At 48.5% G+C, this 21718-nt stretch overlaps 3 protein-coding genes across 3 annotated transcripts in view; 1 reads left to right on the top strand and 2 right to left on the bottom strand.

Annotated features, from left to right (window-relative positions):
• The window catches only part of LOC118086037 (mast cell protease 2-like), a 76767-nt gene that overhangs the window by 21189 nt on the left and 33860 nt on the right, over window positions 1–21718 (bottom strand). The window lies entirely within an intron of this gene.
• LOC118087220 (mast cell protease 1A) lies at window positions 269–3225 on the top strand. The gene is made up of 4 exons (XM_060275339.1): window positions 269–608; window positions 858–996; window positions 1538–1789; window positions 2641–3225. The coding sequence occupies exons 1-4, from the start codon at window positions 451–453 to the stop codon at window positions 2773–2775; spliced, it is 684 nt and encodes a 227-aa protein (XP_060131322.1). The 5' UTR covers window positions 269–450; the 3' UTR covers window positions 2776–3225.
• Window positions 7220–10306, bottom strand: LOC118086038 (mast cell protease 2-like). Its single transcript, XM_060275216.1, has 4 exons — window positions 10162–10306; window positions 9759–9912; window positions 8963–9214; window positions 7220–7366 (listed from the first exon to the last, which is right to left on the bottom strand). The coding sequence occupies exons 1-4, from the start codon at window positions 10248–10250 to the stop codon at window positions 7220–7222; spliced, it is 642 nt and encodes a 213-aa protein (XP_060131199.1). The 5' UTR covers window positions 10251–10306.

The following is a 21718-nucleotide window of genomic DNA, read 5'->3' on the forward strand; positions in this document are numbered from 1 at the left end:
CTGAGTGGGGGCTGGATTCTATGATCCTATTATTTTGCTCTGCTTTATTCGCCTTGCTTTTTCCTTTGGGAAAAATATTCTGTTGGAAGCTGCCCAGAGTGGCTGGGGAAAGCCAACCAGATGGGCAAGTAATAAATAAATTGTTGTTGTGGTAGTGGTTGTACAAGGTCCCAATTTCAATCTGCAACAGCATATCCAGGTTGGAGAGACCCACATCTCATATTTTTGGGAACTGCTTTTGGCACCTTGCGCAGGAGAATCCTGAGCTAATGGACGAGGGCGTGTTCCTAGGTTGCTCTGTGCTTTTGCTTTGCTAACTTCCTTGCTAAGAAAACCAATTGTAAATTCATCGGGACGATGACCCGTCCCTTTTGCTCCCCCAGTAACTTTGAATGTGTGGAGGACACTCCAGAACATGCAAGGAGGAGCAGCAGGAGCTGATCTCTGCATATGGTTCTTGCAGATCCATTGGGGAGTCAGATTGTTGGGGGGCATGAAGCCAAGCCCCACTCCAGACCCTACATGGCTTACTTGACTGGTCCTAACAATACCTGTGGTGGATTCCTCGTGGCGCCCCAGTGGGTAATGACGGCTGCGCACTGCGATGAGTAAGTCTCACTAATCCCTCCTTGATTTTTAGCAGGGATGGTCATAGAATCATAGAACTGTACAGTTGGAAGGGACTCCAAGGGCCATCTGGTCAGCTAAAGCACCCATGACAGGTGGCACCCTAACCATCAAGGGCCAAGCTGGTTGCATGGACGCACCAAGGGAAGGTGGGGCCTGGTCTTTTGCATGGGGGCCGGGAGGGGATTGAGTCCTGGGATCTCCGATACTAACTGATGCTCTTTTTCCAGCAACTATAGTGTCATCTTGGGGGCACATAACATCTCCAATGATAAAGAACCCTCTCAGAAAGTGTTCACCGTTGAGGCTAACTACGCGCACCCTGGATATAACAAAAAGAGCAAATCAAACGATATCCGTCTGCTCAAGGTAGCTTGCTCCAAGTAATCTCTCCTTCTATCCATCTCCTGAGGTCAGTGATCCTGAAGGCAGAAGGAGCCAAGTGTCTCCCTCCGTCCCAATGTGTGCAGCATAATGAACTAGACAAGGTGCAGTTTTCCCTGGCATTGGGTGACCAAAAGTCTCTTCCGTGGCAGCCCTGAAATCATTACATTCAGAGTAGGCGGCTGCATGTAGGAGTTTTTATCTAATTTTGAGAATATTGTTCTAAAAGTGGTTTCAGTTGTATTCTTTTAGTATTGAAATGTTTGCCACAAAGCAGGTGGGGTGGGGGTGGGGGGTGCAGTGGAGAAGCCCCATCGCATTCACAAGACTCTTGCTGGTACAACCATCTAGTTGAATGTGGGCCATTAATACTACCCATACTGTATTATTAGCATTCAGTATTATTAATACAGTCTGGTACTCCCCCCCAAAAAAAGTGCTCCATTTTAGAGGCACCAGACTTCCCCAAGGACTTCCTTAAGCAACACTAAATCAATGAGCTGTCACCCATCTCTTCCTTCCGCAGCTGAATTCCAAGGCTACTCTGAATGAATATGTCAAGATCCTGCGCTTGCCCACATTCAACCGTGACCTCCCCCATGGGACCCCCTGCAGCGTGGCAGGATGGGGCCTGTTTTACACAGACTGGTCACCAGACACACTCTTTGAGACCAATGTCACCATCTATGACCATCGGGAATGTGGGGAACTGTATCCTAACATCGATGGTGGGAAGGTCTGTGCTGGGAGACCCGAGGAGCCTGAGGATTCTTTCTCGGTGAGTCCTAGCAGAAGCAGTGAGTGATGGGATCAGAGGTGGGGGACCTGCACGCCTTCCCCAGTTATGCACCCCAGCCTTCTGAGGGATTGTTCACTTCTCCAGGAAAATGGACATGAGCTTGCATCCTGCTAAGAGCTCCTGCCCACTTTCGCTTGTCCCACTGCTTTCCCAGTTGGGGGGACCACTCTTTAGAGCTCAGTCGGGGCAAACAGGCATCAAGCTTTGCAGAGCTAATTTATGCTTTCTGAATTAATAGCGGAACTGAAATCTGGTTATCTTTGATCATTGCCAAATAGTTATCCACTCAAATAGTATATCCATAAAGGAGTACATTTGTAGAAAGAGTGCATATAAATGCATGTATTGGAAAAACTAATGTACAAAAATGCATTTGATTAGAAAGTCATTGCCTACCAAAATGTGTATATTAGGGCAGGCACGTCCAACAGGTAGATTGTGATCTACCGGTAGATCACTGGATGCCTCGAGTAGATGACTGGTAGATCACTGGCTCCCCCCAAAGAAGCTAAACAACTTCGGCTCGACTAATAAAAGCTGAACATTTCTGCCCAACTTTGACCTGAACCCCAAAAACAGGGCTCTCATTCCTAAAAAAAAGCTCAAAAGGGGGTAGATTACTGTCAGTTTTTAACTCTGTGAGTAGATCGCAGTCTCTTGGGAGTTGACCACCCCTGTATTGGGGAAGATCTCTAGTCCACCAAGATCTCTAGTCAGAATTGACAGATCCAACCAACCGTAACCCGTCAGTTTGCCCTTGTTCAAGCTCCACGAGGTGGATCCAAATGTTCCTCCAACTACCATCTTTGTTCTCTCTCTCCTTTCCACAGGGTGACTCAGGTGGCCCCTTGGTGTGCAATGATGTGGCACAAGGAATCGTCTCGTATGGCAATCCCTGCCCTCCTGGAGTTTACACTCGTGTTGCCTACTACCTTCCTTGGATCCAGGAAACCATGTGGTCATGAGGAGAAGAGACATCAACAACGCTATCTTTGCTTTTGCTTTTCCACGCTTGTGCTTGCATGAATAACCTGCTTGGCTTGCATTCTGCAACAAAACACACACACAGAGAGAGACCCCCTCAATGGCTGTGAAAAAAGGATGATCTATCAGATGTTTCATACAGGATGGTGTTTGGGCAAGTGCCATCACTGCCTCCCACCCCCTTGAAGAAAATCCCTCCCCCATCTCCCTCAAGCAGCTCCTCCCTTCTCCCTATTGTAAGGGTGGAGGACCTGTGGCCCCAGATGCTGGAGTTCAACGACATCTGGAGAAACAAAGACTGTCCATATGTGTGGACTGCATCAGGTTCCATAGGTCCTCCTTTACGTCAGGAGAGGAGGACCTGCGGCTCTCCAAATGTTGTTGGACTCAAACTCCCATCAGTCCTGGCTAGTACAGCCAATTGTGAGGGCTGATGGGAGGGCTGATGGGAGTTGAAGTCCATCAACATCTGGATGGCCAAAATGTCAGCCACCTCTGCTTCTAGATGATTTCACTGGCTCCTCCTCACAGACCTGCCATTGGAACCTGCTTTTTGGGACGAGCTCAGGTCGAGCCCCTTGAGGTTAAGGAATGTGGGACATCATCCTCTCAGCCAACAGGGGAGGATTCTATCCCATTTCTAAAGAGTTTCCTCTGTGCATTTCATCAGCCCCCCAAATATCATTCTAACCTCTAGGATTCCTAGATGCAGATCCAAAACACTTTGGCACCCACATCGCACAATTAACCATTTCACAAAACAAACTCCCTTAGGCTGTGGGTTGTTGCGATATATTGTGGGAATGGAGGAGACATTTAATTCAGCCTGGATTGAAAGTTGAACCTCCCTCCCTCACACCTTCTGAAACTAGGTTCACACCAAAAACAGCCATCCCCCAAATTTAACATTTCTCCAGATTTTGCTGTTCAGGTCTCCAGCCAAGTCATGTGCGTGTGAATGCACATAATGGGGGTAAAGTGTGTCTTTTGATGCATGGAATAGTTTTTTTAAAAAAGCATACCAAAAATGCATTATCTTAGGGCAAATCGCTTTGCAGAAAATGTGAATATTTCACACAATTGCATACAAAAGTGTGTATCAAAAGAAATTCACATAAAAATGCTGTTGAAGTTTCATGAGTTTCTCTCTCTCTCTCTCTTTTTTTAAAAAAACCCAGAACACTGCAAATATATACAGATATGTAGATAACTGAACTTATGATTGGAAAAAGAAACGGGGAGGCACAAAAGTGGACAATTTGTCCATCTGTCCACCCAGAGCAGGGAACACTAAAGGAGCTCAGCAGGGCCCACTATGGAAGGAATCTCTCCCCAGGGATGAAGATGGTAGAAATTTAAATAGGGGTGGCAGAGAACAAGGCATTGTGAGTGCCAGAGCACAAGACACTAATTCAGAGAGGCCAAAGCTCAGGGAAATCTTCAGGTGAAAAATGAATTCGAGGAAGCATCTGAAAGAGGAGATGCTGAGCTGTAGGCATGGGTGACTTCAACTACCTTGACCTAGACAGGCTGCATTTGTGTCCCTGCCATAACCAAGAGGTAAAATGTCTAGATGCCCCAAAGGACTGTGTCCTAAAACACCTGGCGGCCTCAGGGGGGCTCAGGCGGGACTTCCTCTTAAGAGGGACCCATGATGCAGTGCAAGACGTCAGTATTGTTGAACCAGTTGGGAGCAGTGACCATAGTGCTATTAAATTAAAGACACACCTACAGGGCCAGTTGCTAAGAACAGCCAACACTTGAGGAAGTGATCCAAAAAAGAGGGAGGGGGGGCCTGATGGATAAGTAGTGACTTAGATGCTTGGTGGGAAGCCAGCCCACTCAGAGAACTGCTGAACAAGACGACTGAAGGGAAAGGGGTTGATAGGCATCAGCTGTAGTGAGGGTGTGTCCCCATTAGCTCCAGATAAACAAATAAAATACCATGAAGACGAGACGAGCAGCTGGGACGATGTCTATGCACTTGGTCAGTGTCCTGCCCGTCATTGCAGCACCTGCCTTTGCCAAGCCTGCTTTCACTCTGCTGCTTGCCTGACTCTTGCATGCGCACCAACTGCCCTGAAAAGGCCCTGACCATCCTGAAAAACTCTGGCCATCACGGCTCCTCATGTTGCCACACAAACACCAAAAATTCCCAAGGGGCCATCCCTTCAGTACTGACTTGAACTCCCTGCTCCAGCCTGGGAGGAGGAGGAGGTGGAGGATGGGGCAGGCAGTGAAGTTGAAGGAGGGCCAAAGCCCTGGAACCACCAGGCTCTGAGGTGGTGACCCTGCGGGAGAAAGTGGTTGTGCTGGGGATGGAGCTGGGCACCTGCCAGAGCCACCTGGCACTGGGGAAGAAGCAGTGCCTCAAAGCCCAGGCCAGCGTCCCTATTTGCCCCTGAGGAAGGTTGGAGGGTATGTCGTCTCCTGAGACACATGGATGCCAGCAAGTCCCAGGGCAAGAAGCCAGCACTGAAACAAGCCAAACCTCTGATTTGGAGATGGAGGCTTGGATGGTGGAGCCCAGCACTACATGGAGAAGAGTAGACAGACTGGTGGGGATCTCTCCATGTTTGACTTGGATCATATAAAGCTCCTGATTTCAAACCCTCCCCTCCCCACAACTAGGGAGGGGTGAATCTGTTCGTTGGTGTGTCTCCCAGTTTCTCCTTTTCCCAATATTCAGTTCAAAACACCACATATACACATCAGCTTGCAATTAAAAACACACACACACACACATTTGTGTGGATGCATTAGCAGTTTATTGTGAATTACTCTTGAGATACAAAGTTGCATGCAAGTTTGCCAAACGAGCACATCTTTGCAAAGCAATTTCCCCTAAAATAAGGCGTTTGGGGCAGGCTCCTTTCACTGCTATGCACACTGATAGCCACACCTCATTCCAGTATCTGCATTTATGTGCACTAGACTTGCCTGGAGAGCCGAATTGCAAAATTCAGAAATGGGCGAATTTGAAAGGATGGCCGCGTTTCATAACTTATTCCAGAAAGTGTGAATGAGGGAGGTTCAATCTTACCTTTGAGATGAATTTAATTTCCCCTTTGTCCCTCTGGTACGTCACCCCAACCAGTAGCCTGGAGGAGTTTGGCATGTGAAATGGTAAACTGATAACTTTTAACTGCCCCCCCCCATGCATTTTGGTGCCAAGTTCTTTTGTATGAATGTACTGGAATCCTAGAGCTCAGACCAGTGTATTGGACATCGTGGAAATGCACAGCGGAAGTTCCCTAGGGCTGAAATGAAATGCCTCCCGTTGAACAGGAAGAGAAATTCCCACAGTCCTCGCCCTCCAGTGTCCCAGAACACAAAGTCCAAATCTATGCCAATGTTATAGGCTGAAGAGGGAGGATGGAGTGGAATCATTCTAACGTGAGATGTGGTTAATCTTTTGGCCATCCAGATGTTGTTGGACGTCAACCCCCATTGCCCCGTATTGGCCATGTTGCCTGGGGCCGATGTTGTCCAACAACATCTGGAAGGTGACAGGAGCCAAGTAGTTTTCTTGAAGGAGATGGGGAGGGACTGAAGGAACTTGTGGAAACCTAATCATGTATGAAACACCTGATACTTTTTGCAGCTGTTGAGGGGGGGGGGTCAGTGTGTGTGTGTGGTTGAAGGATTCAAGCAAAACAGCTTATGTAGCAAACAGAAGCATTAAAATTAAAAAGCCTGAGGATGTCGCTGCTCGTTTCTTCTCTTCACCCGGCCATCAGCCCTCACAATTCGCTAAACTAGCCAGGACTGATGGGAGTCCAACAACATTTGGAGAGTCACAGGTTCTCCTCTCCTGATCTAAAGGAGGACCTATGGAAGTTCATGCTATCCAAACATTTGAACAGATGTTGCTGGGCTCTAGCATCTGGGGCCCACAGCTCCTCCGTCCCTGCATTAGGAGAAGCAAGGGAGAAGGAAGGAGTTGCTTGAGGGAGATGGAGGTCTGTGGAGCTCAGGGAGAGAGTTCCAGGCATATGGGGATATTGAGGGAGAAGGGGCAGAATGGCTTTAAGGGAGAAGAAAGGACTTTGGGGCACCTGAGGACAGGAGACCTGGAGGAGCAAAGATCCCGGGAAGAGGGCTGCTAGGAAAGAAGGGTGGAAAGCAGGTGGCAAGAGGGTGAGAGGGGTTTTCTTCAAGGGGACGGGAGGCAGTGAAGGCACTTGCCCAAACACCATCCTGTATGAAACATCCAATAGATCTTCCTTTTTCGCAGCCATTAAGGGGTCTCTCTCTCTCTCTCTCTCTCTCTCTCTCTCTCTCTCTCTCTCTCTCTCTCTCTCTCTGTGTGTGTGTGTGTGTGTGTGTGTGTGTGTGTGTGTGTGTGTGTGTGTGTTGCTGCAGAATGCAAGCCAAGCAGGTTATTCAGCAAGCAGAAGCATTAGAAAAGAAGAAGCCACAATGTTACTGCGAGTGCTTCTGCATGGTTTCCTGGATCCAATCAAGGTAGTGGGCAACACGAGTGTAAACTGCTGGAGGGTGCGAGGGATTGAAATACGAGGCGATTCCTTGTGCCACATCATTGCACACCAAGGGGCCACCTGAGTCACCCTGTGGAGAGGAGAGAGAGAACAAAGATGGCAGCTGGGGGAACATTTGGATCCACATTGTGGCGAAATCTGGAGCTTGAACCAGGGCAAACTACCAGGTTACTGTTGGTTGGATCATTTTGGAGGGCAATGTCTTTCTAATAAAATGCATTTTTGTACATTGGTTTTACCAATATATGCATTTATATGTGCTCTTTCTGCTAATGCATTCCTTTATGTATATATTATTTGAGTGGAGAACATAGCTGCCAAGTACCCTGTTTCCCCCGGGAAATCCCCCGTATTTCTTACCGTTTCCCGCAGGTGTCCCGAATGGCAAAATTCCCCCGGATTACAGAGCTCCTGCCGGCGGCCATGTTCTTATGGTGCCGCGCCGGCACCCGACGTCGCTTCTACGCATTTCCGGACATGCGTAGAAGCGACTTCTGGCGCTGTGGACATTTTGGAAATGGGCACAGTGACATTGGAAATCACTTCTACGCATGTCCGGAAGTGCGTAGAAGGGACTTCCGGTGCCACGGTGCTGCTGATCCCGGATTTTTCAATCCAGAACTTGGCACCTATGGTGGAGAACTATTTGGCTATTATAAAAGATAACCAATTTTCAGTTCCACTATTAGTTCAGAAAGTATAAATTAGCTCTGCTTGTGTTCAAAGTGTGAACCTGACCCAGGGCGGCATCCCATGATACTATGAGACACAACGAGTGTTGATTTCAGTGGGTCTGCTCTCAGTAGGACATAGGGCTCACTTGTCCCGTCTGAGCAGTTTCCCCCTTGCCCCACTCCTTTTCCAGGGAAAACCAGCTCTTTAGCTCTAAATCGGAACAAACAGCAATCTGCAGAAAACTCCTTTCTTGTTTGCTCCGATTCAGCTCCTCAGAGCGGTTTTCTCCTGGAAATGCGGCGTGACAAGAAGAATTGTGCAGGAGCCTTTAGTAGGATGCAAGCCTTAATAACTCTAGCTTCCCTTTTGGGGACCCTTGGAGCCCCTGTGAAGCATAGAAATGAATAGCATCATTCGAAATCCACCCCGGGGAACAGGCATACATTTTATGAAGCCACTGGATTGGTCATTGGAAGGGCATAGCTAGCTGCTCTGGCACTCGGAGCAGTGGGGGCAGGGCGGGCTGCTCACAGGGGCCCCACAGTGATCCAAGCATGGGGGTGGGTGGGCAAGCCGCCCAGGGGAGCGGTGCCACGATCCACACGGGAGGGTGCTGCAGAGAGCTGCCCATGGAGCCCGTCTGGCGGACGCAAGCCCCACGCTGCCTTTCCGGGCAGCGCGCGGCTCCGAGCCACCACGTCACTCCCAGGAGAGAAAGGTGGCTCAGGCATGCTTCAGGCCAGGCCCTGTGGTAAGTGCTGCCCCCCCCCATGTGCCATTTTGTCACCCCTCAGGGATGACACCTGGGATGCCCCACCCCGCATCCCCCTTCCTACGTCCCTGAGACCAGGTATAAGTAGACCGGCATCTGCCCATGTGTCTTCTGCTGAAGAGGAGAAGGATCCCTCAAAAGGGTGGGATCGATAACTGGGGAAGGCGTGCAGCTCCCCCACCTCTGATCCCGCCACTCGCTGCTTCTGCTGACTCTCACCGGCAAAATAGTCATCGGCTTGTAGGGGCTCCCAGCACAGACCTTCCCACCATCGATGTTATGATGCAGTTTCCCACATGCCCAACGGTCATAGATGATGACATTGGTCTCATAGAGTGTGTGTGGTAACCAGTCTTTGTAAACCGGGCCCCATCCTGCCACGCTGCAGGGGGTCCCATGGGAGAGGTCACGGTTGAATGTGGGCAAGCGCAGGATCTTGACGTATTTACCCAGAGTAGCCTTTGAATTCAGCTGCAGAAAGGAGAGATGGGAGAGAGCTCATTGATTTAGTGTTGCTCAAGGAAGTCCTTGGGGACGTCTGGTGCCTCTAAAAATGGGGCACTTTGGGGGGGGGAGTACCAGACTATATTAATAATACTGAATGCTAATAATACAGTATGGGTAGTATTAATGGCCCACATTCAACTAAATGGTTGTACCAGCAAGCGTCTTGCGAATGCGATGGGGCTTCTCCACTGCACACACACACATACACCCTAATCTGCTTTGTGGCAAACATTTCAATACTAAAAGAATACAACTGAAACCACTTTTAGAACAACAGAACAACATTCTCAAAATTAGATAAAAACTCCTACAAGCAGCCACCTACTCCGAATTTAATGATTTCAGGGCTGCCACGTAAGAGACTTTTGGTCACCCAATGCCAGGGAAAACTGCACCTTGTCTAGTTCATTATGCTGCACACATTGGGACGGAGGGAGACACTTGGCTTCTGCCTTCAGGGTCACTGACTTTGGGGGATAGATAGGAGAGATTGCTTGGAACTAGCTACCTTGAGCAGACGGATATCGTTGTATATGATGAGTTCATTATTTTTGTAATAGTGTTTATATTTCGAGTGTACGTAGTTTCCCGCAACGCTGAACACTTGCTGAAATGGTTCTTTAATGTAGATATTATGTGCCCCCAAGGTGACCCTATAGTTGCTGGAAACAGAGCATCAGTTAGTATCGGAGATCCCAGGACTCAATCCCCTCCTGGCCCCCATGCAAAAGACCAGGCTCCACCCTCCCTTGGTGCATCCATGCAACCAGCTTGGCCCTTGATGGTTAGGGTGCCACCTGTCATGGGTGCTTTAGCTGACCAGATGACCCTAGGAGTCCCTTCCAATTGTACAATTCTATGGTTCTATGACCATCCCTGCTAAAAATCAAAGAGGGATTAGTGGGACTTACCGATTGCAGTGTGCAGCCGTCATTACCCACTGGGGTGCCACCAGGAATCCGCCACAGAACCAGTCCTCGGGATCCCTCAAGTAAGCCATGTAGGGTCTCGAGTGGGGCTTGGCTTCATGCCCCCCAAAAATCTGACTCCGCAATGGATCTGCAAGAACCGTATGCAGAGATCAGCTCCTGCTGCTACTCCTTGCATGTAACAGAGAGCCTGTCACACATTCAAAGTTATTGGGGGACAAAAGGGACAGGTCACCGTGCCAATGAGCTGACAATTGGTTTTCCTAGCAAGGAAGTTAGCGAAGCAAAAGTAAAGAGCAGCCATAAGAAGACCCCTTCATCCATTAGCTCAGGATTCTCCTGCACAGACTGCCAAGAGTGGCTCATTTTGGAATTGAGATACGAGTCTCATAATGTCATTATTATGATTGGCGGACCAACTCTGCATTACAAAGGTGTCTTCTGGCAACATCACCCCTGCCATGTGGGAATCCCTTGAAGACAACCACCATGCCTGGGACTAAACAGTCAAATTGTGATCAGAGGAGGAATGACCACTGGGAGGAGGATTTTAGAGAGAAGAAATGCCATGGTGCATCAACTGCCATGGTGCTTTTACTCACCTGTTTGAGCCAAGGAGACGGACAGCAGCAGCAGCAGAAGAGCCTGGCGGAGTCTCCACATCTTGATGCTTGCCATGGACGGAGATGCCTGGTGCTTAACTCTTCAGCCTCTTGACCCCTTAGCTTTTATTTCGTTCACCCTCGGGACCCCACCTTCCCTAGGAAGCCACAATCTAGATTGGAGATCTGATAGTCAAGCTTATCGTTTCTCGCTAGCTACGTGGCTGATCCCACCACGAACAGCAATCAGATAGTAAGATGGGTAGATTGGAACAAATGAGAAATTGGGTACTTTTTAAGCAAAGTTTATGAAATGAGAGAAGCAAAGATAATTCATTAAAACAAAATCAGAGACCAGCTTTCGGCAAATTCAAATGGCTGTTACTATCTTCTTCTTCTTCTTCTTCTTCTTCTTCTTCTTCTTCTTCTTCTTCTTCTTCTTCTTCTTCTTCTTCTTCTTCTTCTTCTTCTTCTTCTTCATTAATTAAATTTGTATACTGCCCTTCTTTCTGACAGGACACTGGATTCCTAATGGTTTCTGTGGTCACTTGGTTGAAAGGGGCAAAGAGACTTTTCTGTCAGTTTTGTTGTTGTTGTTTAGTCGTTTAGTCGTGTCCGAGACTTGAGGTGGTGGTGTTTCTGCGCTGAATTCATATGGTCTTACATGTCAAGGACTGATGAGCAACTGGATTCAGATGCACAAATATAGGATCATAGAATCATAGAGTTGGAAGAGACCACAAGGGCCATCCAGTCCAACCCCCTGCCAAGCAGGAAACACCATCAAAGCATTCTTGACATATGCCTGTCAAGCCTCTGCTTAAAGGCCTCCAAAGAAGGAGACTCCACCACACTCCTTGGTAGCAAATTCCACTGCCGAACAGCTCTTACTGTCAGGAAGTTCTTCCTAATGTTTAGGTGGAATCTTCTTTCTTGTAGTTTGAATCCGTTGCTCCGTGTCCGCTTCTCTGGAGCAGCAGAAAACAACCTTTCTCCCTCCTCTATATGACATCCTTTTATATATTTGAACATGGCATTCATATCACCCCTTAACCTTCTCTTCTCCAGGCTAAACATACCCAGCTCCCTAAGCCGTTCCTCATAAGGCATCGTTTCCAGGCCTTTGACCATTTTGGTTGCCCTCTTCTGGACATGTTCCAGCTTGTCAGTATCCTTCTTTAACTGTGGTGCCCAGAACTGGACACAGTACTCCAGGTGAGGTCTGACCAGAGCAGAATACAGTGGTACTATTACTTCCCTTGATCTAGATGCTATACTCCTATTGATGCAGCCCAGAATTGCATTGGCTTTTTTTAGCTGCTGCATCACACTGCTGACTCATGTCAAGTTTGTGGTCTACCAAGACTCCTAGATCCTTTTCACATGTACTGCTCTCAAGCCAGCTGTCACCCATCCTGTAATTGTGCCTTTCATTTTTTTTGCCCAAGTGTAGTACTTTACATTTCTCCTTGTTAAAATTCATCTTGTTTGCTTTGGCCCAGTTGTCTAATCTGTTAAGGTCATTTTGAAGTGTGATCCTGTCCTCTGGGGTATTAGCCACCCCTCCCAATTTGGTGTCGTCTCCAAACTTGCTCAGGATGCCCTCAAGCCCATCATCCAAGTCATTGATAAAGATGTTGAATAAGAGTGGGCCCAAGACAGAACCCTGTGGCACCCCACTAGTCACTACTCTCCAGGATGAGGAGGAGCCATTGATGAGCACCCTTTGGCATCTAAACTAGCCAAGTATTCTTGTACTACCTCCTTACTTATTCTGGGCTGTGTTTCCCCTGCTGAATCATCTGCTCCATATTATTCAGGTCGGGCATTGTTTTCTTTTTTGGAGAAGACTGAGGTAAAGAAGGCGTTGAGGAGTTCTGCCCTTTCTCTGTCCTCTGTTTGCATTTCACCATCTTCTCCTCTAAGTAACCCCACTGTTTCCTTGTTCTTCCCATGGGTGTAGACAGGGGGGGGGCAGGAGGGGGCAGCTGCCCCCCCCTAGAAGCAAAAAATTATTGTATTTTACAGACCATAACCAATACTTTGCCCCTCCAAAAACTGAAGTGGAAAGGGCTTTGCTTTAGCAAGAGCAGCTCTCCACTTGCTGGGGGCGGGAACACAGCTGTAACAAAAACACATCAAATAAATAAAGCAAAGTGGCTACCAGTACTTAAGCAGTTAAGACAATGGAGCAGAATATCCCTTCAGGCAAGGTCCACCCTATTCACCCTATTGTTATTCAGTGGGAGTTGTTAATGGGCATTCAGGGATCGCATTAACAGTTCTATTGGCGATTTAATGAGGGTGCAGAGGATTCAATTTGACTAAGGTGGCCCTGCAAGGCTAAAAGGAAGTGAATAAGAAGGGGGGGCTGTAGCTTTGATAGACACAGTGATGTTTATAAAAAGCATTGGTGTTCCAGTCTGCCCCTCCTCCTGCATCTGTATACTGTAAATCAGGGGTGGCCACCTCCCAAGAGACTCTGATCTACTCACAGAGTTAAAAACTGGGAGTGATCTACCCCCTTTTGGGGGGTTCAGGTCAAAGCTGTTGAGTTTTTTTAAGGAAGGGAAGCCCTGTTTTGGGGGGTTTAGGTCAAACTTGTTGAGCTTCTTTTAGGAGGGAGGGAGGCCCATTTTTGTTTAGGGCTTCAGGTCATAGTTCAGCTTTTTTTAGGGAGGAGGAAAAATTTGGGTGAGCTTTTTTTAGGGGTGCCAGTGATCTAGCAGTGATCTACCACAGACATCCAGTGATCTACTGGTAGATCACAATTTACCTGTTGGATGTGCCTGCTGTAAATCAAGCAGAGAGAAAGCTGCTTACAAGGCTCCTGTACAGGTGTACCGGTATCTTCCTCTTGCTGCAGAGTTCTAGCATCACAGCGTCACCCAGAGGCACCCACAAATGTGAGTTATCCCTCTCTCTATTTCTTCCTTCCTTTCCTCCCTCTTCCATCCTCAATAAAATACTGGGGGGGGGGCAGATAAGCCCCACATAGAAAGCCCATCAACATGGGGGGGAGGACTCTTTAAAATACAGTATTTACCAGTAATTTCTTTTGGGGGGGGGAGGCACCTAGGCCTCTAGGAGTTGGCTGCTATGCCTAGGACAATTCAAGAAAGCAGAATCATGCATATGCTATGGTAATATATCAATAGAATCATGGAATTGTAGTCGGAAGGGACCACAAGGGTCATCTAGTCCAACCCCCTGCAATGCAGGAATTTTCCCCCAATGTGGGGCTTGAACCCACAACATGGTTGAAATATTATGCTGATATGCAGCAACGCCTCGGAGCCATCGAGACTGCGGCCCTGTCTTGCCTCGCCCTCGCCTGCCTTGCCACCCCCTCTCCCCTGCCCGACCCTCCCATCCTCTTGCTGCAGAGTTCCAGCTTCACAGCATCACCCAGAGGCACCCACAAATATGAGGTATCCCTCTCTCTATTATTCCTTCCTTCCCTCCCTCTTCCATCCTTAATAAAATACTGGGGGGGGGCAGATAAGCCCCACATAGAAAGCCCATCAAAATGGGGGGGGGGGTGACTCTTTCAAATACGGTATTTACTAGTATTTGGGGGGGGGGAGAGGCACCTAGGCCTCTAGGATTTGGCTGCTATGCCTAGGAGTAGGACAATTCAAGAAAGCAGAATGATGCATATGCTATGGTAATATATCAATGGAATCATAGAATTGTAGTCGGAAGGGACCACAAGGGTCATCTAGTCCAACCCCCTGCAATGCAGGATTTTTCCCCCAAGGTGGGGCTTGAACCCACAACATGGTTGAAATATTATGCTGATATGCAGCAACGCCTCGGAGCTGTCGTGACTGCGGCCGTGCCTTCCCTCGCCCTCACCCGCCCTGCCACCCCCTCTCGCCTGCCCGACCCTCCCATCCTCTTGCTGCAGAGTTCCAGCTTCACAGCATCACTCAGAGGCACCCACAAATATGAGTTATCCCTCTCTCTATTTCTTCCTTCCTTCCCTCCCTCTTCCATTCTTAATAAAATATGGGGGGGGCAGATAAGCCCCACATAGAAAGCCCATCAACATGGGGGGGATGACTCTTTCACATACGGTATTTACTAGTATTTGGGGGGGGGGAGGCACCTAGGCCTCTAGGAGTTGGCTGCTATGCCTAGGAGTAGGACAATTCAAGAAAGCAGAATGATGCATATGCTATGGCAATATATCAATAGAATCATAGAATTGTAGTCGGAAGGGACCACAAGGGTCATCTAGTCCAACCCCCTGCAATGCAGGAATTTTTTCCTAAGGTGGGGCTTGAACCCACAACATGGTTGAAATATTATGCTGATATGCAGCAACGCCTCGGAGCCGTCGTGACTGCGGCCGTGCCTTGCCTTGCCCTCGCCCACCCTGTCACCCCCTCTTGCCTGCCCGACCCTCCCGTCCTCTCCAGCCAAGCAGGGTAGCCGCCGCCGTTGCCAGCCCCAGAAGCACAAGGTGGCCGCTGCCGCCACCACGATGTCATCAGGCCAGCTGGCCCTGTAGCCCCGCCCACGTTCCCACTTTGTGGCCCCGCCCCTGAATGATCATGGCTTGCCCCCCCCCCCCTAGTTTTGATCCTGGCTACGCCCTTGGTTCTTCCTTTTGCTACGGACATTCCCATAAAAGCCCTTTTTGTTGCTTTTAACCTCTCTGGCGAGCCTGAGTTCATTCTGTGCTTTAGCTTTTCTGACTTTGTCTCTACACATGCTGGCTATATGTTTGAATTCCTCTCTGGTGATTTCCCCCTTTTTCCATTTTTTGTACATATCCCTTTTAAATCTTAACTCAGTTAAAAGTTCTTTAGATAGCCACCCTGGCTTCTTTAGGCACCTTCCATGTTTCCGTCTCATTGGTATTGCCTGAAGTTGTGCTTTTAATATCTCCCTTTTACCAAACTCCCAACCATCATGAACTCCCTTCCCTTTTAGTATTACTGTCCATGGGATTTCACCCAGCGTTTCCCTAAGTTTTCTGAAGTCGGCTTTCTTAAAGTCTAGAATTTGAGTTTTAGTATGCTTGGTTGCTCCTTTCTGCTGGATAATAAACTCCAGAAGAGCATGGTCACTACCACCTAAAGATCCTGCCACTTCTACCCCACTAACCAGGTCATCAGTATTGGTTAGGACCAGATTTAAAAATGGCTGATCCTCTTGTTGCTTCTACCACTTTTTGGACAATGAAATTGTCTGCAAGGCCAGTGAGGAATCTGTTCCACCTTATGCTCTTGGCTGAGTTTGACATCCAACAAATATCAGGATAGTTGAAATCCCCCATTACTACTATCTCACTTCCTTTTGAATGCTTGGCCATCTGTTCCAGGAAGGCATCATCTGTGTCCTCAGTTTGGCTTGGGGATCTATAGTAAACTCCCACAATGAGATCACTGTTATTTTTCTCTCCATTAATTTTGACCCATATACTCTCAACTTGGCTTTGAAGTTTTAAATCCTGGATCTCTTCACAGGTATACACATCCCTGACATATAAAGCTACTCCTCCTCCTTTCCTGTTTGGTCTATTTCTCTGAAATAGATTGTATCCCTCTATTACTACAATCCAATAATGAGACTCATCCCACCAGGTTTCAGTGATGCCTATTATGTCGTATTTAGTTTGCTGTACCAAGAGCTCAAGTTCATCTTGTTTATTTCCCATGCTCTGTGCATTAGTATGCAGACATTGAAGACCGTTGATCGTTCCCCCATGTCTCTTATTTAAGGATATTTTCCTCCCACCACTAGGTCTGCATGCTGCTTGCTCCATTTGGTCCTTGACATTTGGATGATCATCTTCAGCATTTGATAGACTCCTACCTTCAGGACCACTGTCTCCCTCCCCCACATAAGTCAGTTTAAAGCCCTCCTGATGAGGTTTTTGAGTTTCATGGCAAAAACATTCCTCCCAACTTTTGTGAGTTGCAGCCCATCACTTGCCAGGAGTCCATCTTCAAGAAACTGCAGACCGTGATCTAAGAATCCAAACCGTTGGCGGACACCTGGCTTAATAGCAGTACTTGTGAAAAGGATCTAGGGATATTGGTGGACCACAAGCTTAACATGAGCCCATAGTGTGATGAAGCAGCAAAAAATGTTTGTGCTATTCTAGGCAGCATCAACAGAAGTCAAATGTCTAGATCAAGGGAAGTCATTTGTTGTTGTTGTTTAGTCATTTAGTTGTGTCCGACTCTTGGTGACTCCATGGACCATAGCACGCCAGGCACTCCTGTCTTCCACTGCCTCCCGCAGTTTGGTCAGACTCATGTTAGTAGCTTCGAGAACACTGTCCAACCATCTCGTCCTCTGTCGTCCCCTTCTCCTTGTGCCCTCCATCTTTCCCAACATCAGGGTCTTTTCCAGGGAGTCTTCTCTTCTCAGGAAGTGACCAAAGCATTGGAGCCTCAGCTTCAGGATCTGTCCTTCCAGTGAGCACTCAGGGCATATTTCCTTCAGAATGGAGAGGTTTGATCTTCTTGCAGTCCATGGGACTCTCAAGAGCCTCGTCCAGCACCAGAATTCAAAAGCATCAATTCTTCAGTGACCAGCCTTCTTTATGGTCCAGCTCTCACTTCCATACATCACTACTGGGGAAATCATAGCTTTAACTATATGGACCTTTGTCGGCAAGGTGATGTCTCTGCTTTTTAAGATGCTGTCTAGGTTTGTCATTGCTTTTCTCCCAAGAAGCAGGCGACTTTTAATTTCGTGACTGCTGTCACCATCTGCAGTGATCATGGAGCCCAAGAAAGTAAAATCTCTCACTGCCTCCATTTCTTAAGGGAAGTCATAGTCCCACTCTATTCTGCATCCGTCAGACTACACCTGGAATATTGTGTCTAGTTCTGAGCACCACAATTTAAGAAGGATGTTGACAAGCTGGAAGGTGTGCAGAGGAGGGCGGCCAAGTTGATCAAGGGTCTGGAAACAGCCATACGAGGAGTGCTTGAAGGAGACGGGTATGTTTAGCCTGGGATTGCCTTCCAACTATAAGATTCTATGAACCACTTAAAGGGCATTTTTAAGTGCCATTTAAGTGCTGGTCTGGACAGTTCACTGCCCCATAAGTTGCAGTTGTGCCCTCCTGCCTCAGCTGTGCCATGAAGGTGGCTTGCCCCAATGTTTTGTGTCTTGCCTGATTATTTTCTCTTATGTCGGGGATACCGGGGGATCTGGGGGCCTGGCCATACAACAGTAGAACTTGCGGGCGTCTGACAATGATGGATGTTGGAAGGCTGGGAGGTGAGTTCCAGAGTTTAACTATGCACTGCTTGAAGATGGCCTGCTTTTGCTCTGTGCTGAATCTTTGCACATTCCTCCTCGCCAATTCCAGTGGGCATCATCCATTGCGGACCATGTCCTTTTCTAACTAGAGGTTCCCAGAATGGAAACAGTGACCTTCTGCATGCAAAGCAGGGGATCTACCACCAAGCTAAAGGCTCTATCCCCATATCAAAGATTTTACTGGCAGCTGCTCTCCCTTGGGATGGGTGGGGCGGAAATCAGGGAGCCCAATGGTTGGTCAGGGAGAGAAACTCCCTGCTTGAGTTCTGCAAGGGGCAACACAAGAGCTACAAGCACAGCAAGCGAGCAAATGCTTCACGCTGTTATGGCTGCCATCATCCCATTTGTCCCATTTGTTTGGGACCTCTGGCCCTCCAGATGTTGCTCTACTGCAGCTCCCATCAGCCCTAGCAAGGGATGGGCAGCTCTGCCAATTCCGGGTTCAATCCGCTTCTCCTTTCCCCAGTCTCCTTATATGGCCCCAACAGAACCAAACTGCAGAAATCGTTTTGCTATCCGATTGCCATCAATGGGTGGGGTCTGTCACGTGGCTGGAGAGAAAAGATAAATGTGTTGAAATCCGCCTATCAGATCTCAGGTCTAGATTGTGGCTTGCTGGGGAAGGTGGGGCCAAAAAACACTACGGGTTCAAGAGGCTGAAGAGTTAAGCGCCAGGCATCTCTTTTCTTGGCAAGCATCAAGATATGGAAATTCTGATAGCCTCTTGTGCACGTCCTGCTCCTTGACCCAAACCAGGGAGCAAAAGCAACAACCCACCGATTGCCCATGTTTGCTGCAGCTGATGGGAGCTGGAGTCAAAGGTGGCAATATGTGGAGCTGTGGTGGCCAAAGGGTTTTCAGGATGGTCAGGGCCTTTTCAGGGCAGTTGGTGCGCATGCAAGAGTCAGGCAAGCAGCAGGGTCAGAGCAGGCTTGGCAGAGACAGGTGCTGCTTTGGCTGGCAGGACACTGATCGAATGCATGAACATCATCCCAGAAGCTCTTCCCATCCTCGTGGTTTTTTATTTGCTCACCTGGAGCTAATAGGGACAACACCCTCACTACAAGTGATGCCTATCAACCCCCTTCCCTTCAGCGGTCTCGTTGAGCAGGGGGTGTTCAGAACTGGGCACAGTATTCCAGGTGTGGTTTGACCAAGGCAGAATAGAGCGGGACTATGACTTCCCTTGATCTGGACATTATACTTCTGTTGACGCAGCTTAGAATTGCATTAGCTTTTTTCCCTGCTGCATCACACTGTTGGCTCATGTCAAGCTTGTGGTCCACCAAGACCCCGAGCTCCTTTTCACCTGTACTGCTAGTAAGCCAGATGTCCCCCCATTCTATATTTGTGCATCTGGTTCTTCCTGTCTAAGTTGTGCCCTCTTGCCTCAGCTGTGCCATAGAGGTGGCTTGCCCCAATCTTTTGTGTCTTGCCTGATTATTTACTCTTACTTTGGGGAGTTGGGAGGTCTGGGGGCCTGGCCACGCAATGGACATGCATCAAAGATTAATATTGGGAGACTTGGAGTGAGTTCCAGAGTTTAACTATGCACTGCATGAAGAAGGCATTCCTCCTTGCCAGTCACAATGGGCATCATCCATCACTGACCATGCCCTTTCTAACTAGAGCAATTGAACATAGGACCTTCTGCATGCGAAGCAGGGGATCTTACACCAAGCTAACAACTCTCTTCCCATATCGGAGGTTTGGCCTGTTCCACTGGTGGCTGCTGTCCTTTGCGATGGGAGGGAAATCAGGGAGACCAACAGTGGTGCCATATTCAAGCTCAGGCAGAGAGGCAGCACCTCCCAGTTTCCTCCCCATCCTTCTCCCTGCTGAATTCTAGAAGGGGCAACACAAGCGCTACAAGCACGGCAAGTGAGCAAATGCTTCACACTGTTATGACCGCCATCATCCTATTTGTCAACAGGTTAGGAACCTTTGGCCCTCCAGATGTTGCTCTACTGCAGCTCCCATCAGCCCCAGCGACGGATGGGCAGCTCTGCTAATTCTGGGTTCACTCCATTTCTCCTTTCCCCAGTCTCCTTATATGGCCCCAACAGAACCAAACCACACAAACCATTTTGCTATCCGATTGCCATCAATGGGTGGGGTCTGTCACGTGGCTGGAGAGAAAAGATAAATGTGTTGAAATTCGCCTATCAGACCTCAAGTCTAGATTGTAGCATTTTGGGGAAGGTGGTGCCAAAAAAAAGCTACAGGGTGAAGAGGTTGAACAGTTGGCCACCAGACATCTCCTTCCTTGGGAAGCATGAAAATGTGGAAATTCTGACAGCCTCTTCTGCTCCTGCTCCTTGGCCCAAACAGGTGAACAAAAGCAACAACTGACCCATTATCCCAGGCCATTGGCCATTTTTGCTGCAGCTGATGGGAATCCAGCAACCTTTGGCGGACCAAAGGTTCCCAACCGTTCTCCAAATCTCTGGACTCACCCAAGTTCCACCGATCTCCTCCTTGTCGTCTGGATCAGAGGAGGTGAACCTGTCACCTTCCAGATGTTGTTATACTCCAACTCCCATCAGCCCCAGACAACATGTCCAATACGGGGCGATGGGAGTTGAAATCCATCAACATCTGGATGGCCAAAAGATTAGCAGCACCTCATTTTAGATGATTCCATCTTCCTCCATCCTACCTCTTCAGCCTAGAACACTGTCATAGATCCATCATTTGGATCCCGCGTTCTGGGACACTGAAGGGTGAGGATTGTGGGAATTTCTCACCCTGTTTAAAACTCTCTCCATATCGGAGATTTGGCCTTTTCCACTGGTGGCTGCTGTCCTTTGCGATGGGTGGGAGAGAAATCAGGGAGACCAACAGTGGTGTCATATCCAAGCTCCGGCAGAGAGGCAGCTCATCCCAGTTTCCTCCCCATCCTGTTACCTGCTGAACTCTACAAGAGGCAACACAAGCGCTTCAAACACAGCAAGCGAGCAAGTGCTTCATACCCACAGGTTAAGTACCTTCCCCTCTCTGGATGTGGTTCTCCTCCAGCTTCCATGAGCCACAGCGAGAGATGGGCAACCTTGTCATTTCCGGGTTTCCAGGCCCAATTCAAGGTGCTCAGATGCTCATGACTTATAGAATCATAGAGCTGGAAGGGACTTTGCGGATCATCTGGTCCAACCCCCTGCTAGGCAGCTATGTTGACAGCACATATCACAGGCCTTTTGGATGGAAACAACACGGGCTGAACCTCATGTACGCAACACACACATTCACTGCCAGGTGACTGTGCCCCCTCCCTGTGCACAGGTGACAAATCGACAAAGGCCCTCCTTGCCAACCACATCCAAAGGGAAGAGCAGGTGGCTTGGATTCCATGCCTGCATTTCAACACTAAGAGTTCACCCTGTTTCCCTTTTCCCCAGTCTCCTTATCTACCACCAACAGAACCTTACCGCACAAACTGTTTTGCTATCCGATTGCCATCGATGGGTGGGGTGGTGGTCTATCACGTGACTGGAGAGAAAGATAAACTTGTTGAGATTTGCCTATCAGATCTCAAGTCTAGATTGTGGCTTCCTGGGGAAGGTGGAGTCCAGAGTGTGAAGGTAATAAAAGCTACAGAGTCAAGAGGCTGAAGTGTTAAGCACCAGGCATCTCCCTCCTTGGCAAGCATC

The sequence above is a fragment of the Zootoca vivipara genome, chromosome 6, assembly GCF_963506605.1.
Source record: "Zootoca vivipara chromosome 6, rZooViv1.1, whole genome shotgun sequence".
NCBI lineage: Eukaryota > Metazoa > Chordata > Lepidosauria > Squamata > Lacertidae > Zootoca > Zootoca vivipara.